Source organism: Euphorbia lathyris, chromosome 3, assembly GCF_963576675.1.
Source record: "Euphorbia lathyris chromosome 3, ddEupLath1.1, whole genome shotgun sequence".
NCBI lineage: Eukaryota > Viridiplantae > Streptophyta > Magnoliopsida > Malpighiales > Euphorbiaceae > Euphorbia > Euphorbia lathyris.
The window spans coordinates 8,192,512-8,197,384 of record NC_088912.1 but is presented as its reverse complement, the minus strand read 5'-3'; the positions used below and the strand labels follow the sequence as shown (position 1 = coordinate 8,197,384).

General features: G+C 32.6%; 1 protein-coding gene across 1 annotated transcript; it reads right to left on the bottom strand.

The window, feature by feature from the left end:
* Positions 1–495: 495 nt before the first annotated feature.
* On the bottom strand, positions 496–3,134 carry LOC136221885 (putative F-box protein At1g47790). Its single transcript, XM_066009357.1, has 4 exons — positions 3,063–3,134; positions 1,587–2,870; positions 990–1,306; positions 496–675 (listed from the first exon to the last, which is right to left on the bottom strand). The coding sequence occupies exons 2-3, from the start codon at positions 2,858–2,860 to the stop codon at positions 1,027–1,029; spliced, it is 1,554 nt and encodes a 517-aa protein (XP_065865429.1). The 5' UTR covers positions 2,861–2,870; positions 3,063–3,134; the 3' UTR covers positions 496–675; positions 990–1,026.
* Between the last annotated feature and the right edge of the window lie 1,739 nt (positions 3,135–4,873).

Below are 4,873 nucleotides of genomic sequence, written 5' to 3'. Positions count from 1 at the left end.
TGAGTGCTTAAACCATTCTCCTAATATTGAGATTTCGAGTACCCTACCCACCAAAATGGGTTTGGTATAATTTCTTGCATCACATTACTAGCCTAAGGTATTAAACAACTCTAATTCTTAAAATTTTCCATTTTAAGAGTTAACGATCATTTTTATTGTGTCAAACTAAAATATCCTCGTTTTTTACAAAACAAAAGCCCAAGTCCTCGTTACACCTAGCCCTAACCTAGCCCATGAATAAGTAATACTTGTATCTAACTTTTGAAACTTCCTTGAAACGTTGTGTTTGTTTTTAAATTTCAAAATAACTGCTTTTAACAGAAAATCAACTAATATCTACGACATATCAATAACCACAAACAGCAAATAAAAATGAATCAAATGGGCCCTAACACAGAACTTCCTCAATAAGAATGAGATCAGAAAAAGAGACAGCTTTACGAGCTAGCGCATAATTGAAATCAAAATTAACCAAACAAAATATAAAATTTGAACCGATCAGTGATAAACCGAATTTAATAAACTTAAAACTATACGCTTTTTAAGTACCCAACAAATAGTTAACTAGCTGAATTAGTTTAATTAACTCGTCAACCATAGAAAAACATAATAAGAATCAGAATCAATGTTATGCTCTCACCTAGATTGCTTCAAACACGAAAATGGCTTCTGCATCTGCAATTAAAAAACATTCCATTAGCATCTATTAGAAATTAATTTAGAAAAAAAAAACAATTGCAATTCTGTTCGTTGTTAGCATTATCCATATTTCATACAAGGATTTCGAAATTCTTGCACAAATTTAAAATATATACAGTATATCCTTCTGAAGCAACTGAAATTACAGTCGTTCGATGAGTATATCCGATTTTTCAATCAGACATATCAGAGTTAATTACGTACAACTAAATTTAGTGCTAGTTCATATATTCTTTGCAGAGGAAAAAATGTTAATAGATAATTTAGCAGATATTTAGAACTACATTTACCTTTGCTGCAGCTTACAATGTGTCTGTCTCATTGTCCTCATATGTAGGATTCGGAATCGGAATTGGAATCAAAATCATATTCATTACTAGAAGTAGAATCCGAATCCGAATCCGAATCTGAATCATTAGTACAACTAGAATCCGAATCTGAATCTGAATCTGAATCTGAATCTGAATCTGAATCATAAGTAGAACTAGAATCCGAACCAGAATCAGAACTAGCATAAAAAACAAACCTGGGATTAAAATCAGGATAAAACTCTTCTTCAACTATTGAAATATCTTTGGCCTCTTTGTGCAGCTTCAACTCAGTGCACCTACCCAACAGAGTTACAAATTGGTTAGAAAAAAAGATAAAAAATTTCATTTTGCAAGTAATTCTTTATTTTCTCAACAACTTCCTCATTTATCATATGCATCACTACATCTATTTAAGTTTAAAGTTTGAATTCATTGCTTTGTTAATTCATTCGCAACCCAATTTCTGTAGGCAGCTCTCGATCCCATTATCAACAAGGGATGCTATAAAAAATGTAAATGAAAAACTATTTGAGATCAATCAACTCAAGCTTTATGTAGCATATAATTACAAATTACCTGGACATAACATTATGCACATTCACATTCTGTCCCGATAGAGCATGTTTGAGTGAAACCAAGCTTGGAGTATGAGCAATTACTTCCGCTGCTGATTCCATCCCATGGATCTTCAAATATCTGAACCGATTTCTTTTTGAATCTATGTAAAGTAAAGCATCTCCTAGATCCGTGGGTATAAAGTTTCTATAAGAGTGAAACATCAATATTGCCCCATCATTCAAGTACTTTATGGGTTGAAATGGGCCATAATACCGTGTTGGATAAGGACACATGGAAAAGGAGAAAACTTTAGACCACGCCTTTTCGGTACCATAATCTTTCATTGTCCAGACACGAATGGTACCGGACTTCGATACCCTAGATATGCAGACTTCTCCCCGTAATACTCCCACACTGCTATGCAGATAAAGTCGATCCTCACTTGGTGCTAAAATTGACCCAAACCGTTCCCTCTCAATGTCAAAAGTACATACAGATAATGGATGTAAATCAGAAGACCAATAAAGAAACCCATTCAAATAAGCAGGAAATAACTTCGGTGAAGGCTGAGTGAAAAAGCCAATGCATTTCCATGTTTTTGTGCCAAGAATATGTACTTGAGCCATATTGTGAGTGCCTCTCGCAGACATTCTTATCACCTTATATTGGTTGGACAGAGGACTAAAACCAAAACTATAACTATAACGCATAGGACGTTGGTCCAAGCCAACCTTCTTAATCTCCGGAAGGTTAATAAACTCACCCGTAATGGGATTACAAACAATAAGGGGACTTCTAGCAAATGGATTGAACAAGCAAAGCAAGCCATTGCATGAATTACTTATACTGTATTTATATCTCTGATCCTTGGTTCTCTGTATTTTAAATTTGGTGTCAAGTTTAACCTGAACATTACAGACACATCCAAACTTAGAGTGGCTATGATCACACATCCCAAGCTTGAGCTCGAAATCATCATTATCTGGCTGCACAAGATAAACCATTCTCGATTGGAATCTTTGAATCAAGGGATAAACCTCAGCTTGATCAAAATGGAACTTTGCAAATTCAGGGTCTGAAACTAGATCATACCATGTTTTGCACACACATTTACATAAAATAATCCTCTTAATGGACAGCCTAAATAGGATATTTAACATAATATCCCGGGGAAGATCTGAAAAGGAAGGACCTGAATATGGAGTCTCTATATCAACTTCTTCCCCTGTTTCTTTTCTGACTCTCTTTGCATTAGAATCAGGAACAGTAGAAATCCTCCCTCTTTTCATCATTATTACAAACCTATGATATAGAAGCAACGCAAATGGGACTATCAGCAAACTGAATTCAAAACGCTAAAAAACCCTAATTTTGGAAATAAATGATTCGAATTCAACAAATTAATTGAAATCTAAAGCAGGTTTAATAAATGATTGTATGACTCAATGCCACAACAATTGAAAACAGAACAATAGAAAGAAAAGACATTCTTACCGGAAATTTGATGGAAGAGCTGAACTCCGAACTGAACGGTAGAGCTGTAGAAAGAGCGCGGACCTCTTTGTATGTTTAAATAAGGAAGTGGGTTGAAGGCTTAAATACAACTAGGTCCCTAACATTTATAAAAAAATTCATCCAAAATATACTAAACGGGTGATTCACACCATTCCGCCTAGGTAGAAACGGATGAACTATCTGTTTCTGCCCGTTTTTGCCGGGCAGAAACGGATAGTTCATCCGTTTCTGCCTTGGCGGAATGGTGCGAATCACCCGTTTAGCATATTTTGGATGAATTTTGTCTCCGAATCTGGAGATGGAACTCATGTTTTCGATTCGATTTTCAAATAAAAATACTTATCCGAGAAATCATTAGTCTTTTTCCTTTACCGTGTTTAAGTCCCATGAATGTTGTTCGAGTTTTTGAATTTCGAAGAAATTTGAGAGAATTTCAGTTTTTGAGTTTAAAAAATGGAAAGGGCAAAAGTGTCCAAGAGGGAGCGGTGTTAAATAATTTGGGGGCAGTAAATGGCAATCCGCTGAAATAATCACTTAAGTCCTTAATCTATACCTTGAAAGTCAGTTAGCTTTTTAACCTTCTAAAATTGTTAATTAGATTTCTAATGTAATTTGAAACCATTAATTGGATCCCTCCTATAATTGAAATAAATTTGGTTCGGTTATTTGATATGTTTAGTTCGATTTATCAGTAATTTTTAATATTTCAGGTGTCGATTATCGATTCGGTTTAAATAAAAAATTTGGTTAAACCAAATAAAAGTTAATATATTATACTAAGATATTTTTTTAATGTGTCTATACAATATTTACAGGTTGACTGCTTGTTTTACTAAAATTAAAAATATTATCAAATATTAATCAAAATCGAATGGAAAATATAAAATTATAAAACCAATGACCGAAACCGTTGGCATTATCTACTTCTCATCAAACTACTGGTAGTAATAGGAATAAAACTAAATTAAAGAATTAAATAACAATAAAAAATAGCAAACAAATTCCTAATAATAAAGATATTGTCATTCTTATAAAATAAAATCTCTATCATGAAATTTATTTTCATAAAAAATAAATATATGAATTATAAATTCAATTATCCAAATAAACGGGATAATTTAAAACAATAGAAGATCTCTCGATCTTCATCACCTGAAAAAAATGTTTTTTAATATAAACGTTTCAATATTCTATTTGAAAACTCATAAAATTAACTTTTTTTTTAATTCCTTCAAATATTTTCCACTTGTCTTTTTAACTTATTTTTTAAAAGCAGATAAACACCGAAAAGATTAAAAAAATATTTTTCTGCATAATATTTTTCGACAAACAAATGTACCGGGTATCATTTTATTAGGTTTATGATATTACTTTTCACTAATGAACATATGAGTTATAGTTTCAATACTCATGCTTTGAAGGAGAAAGGTTCTCCTCCACGTTATTTTTTTTGTAAGTAAGAAAATAAACAACAGAAAGACGGCAGCTAGCAGCTAGCAGCAGACGGATCGCCGGAAGCACACCCCCAACACATCCACCATCAGCAGCCTACGGACATGATCAGGGGGGAACCTCCTTTCACGCTATATAATGTTTAAAGAAATAATATGATTTAAAGAAAATAATCAATGTTATTTTTAACACTTAGAATATGACGTGCCCTTCATTTTAGTTTTTATATACATTGAGTTTCATAACAGTTTCTGACTTTATTTAAGTTCCAAATTTAGTTTAGAATTTTAAGAATTAGACCCTTCATTTTAGTTTTTATATATATTGAGTTTCATAAT

Coding starts and splice junctions, on each gene's coding strand:
- LOC136221885 (XM_066009357.1), bottom strand. CDS start 2,860: ATGATGAAAAGAGGGAGGATTTCTACTGTTCCTGATTCTAATGCAAAG. Junction 1,307..1,586: donor GTGCATAATGTTATGTCCAG/GTAATTTGTAAT, acceptor TCTGTTGGGTAG/GTGCACTGAGTTGAAGCTGC.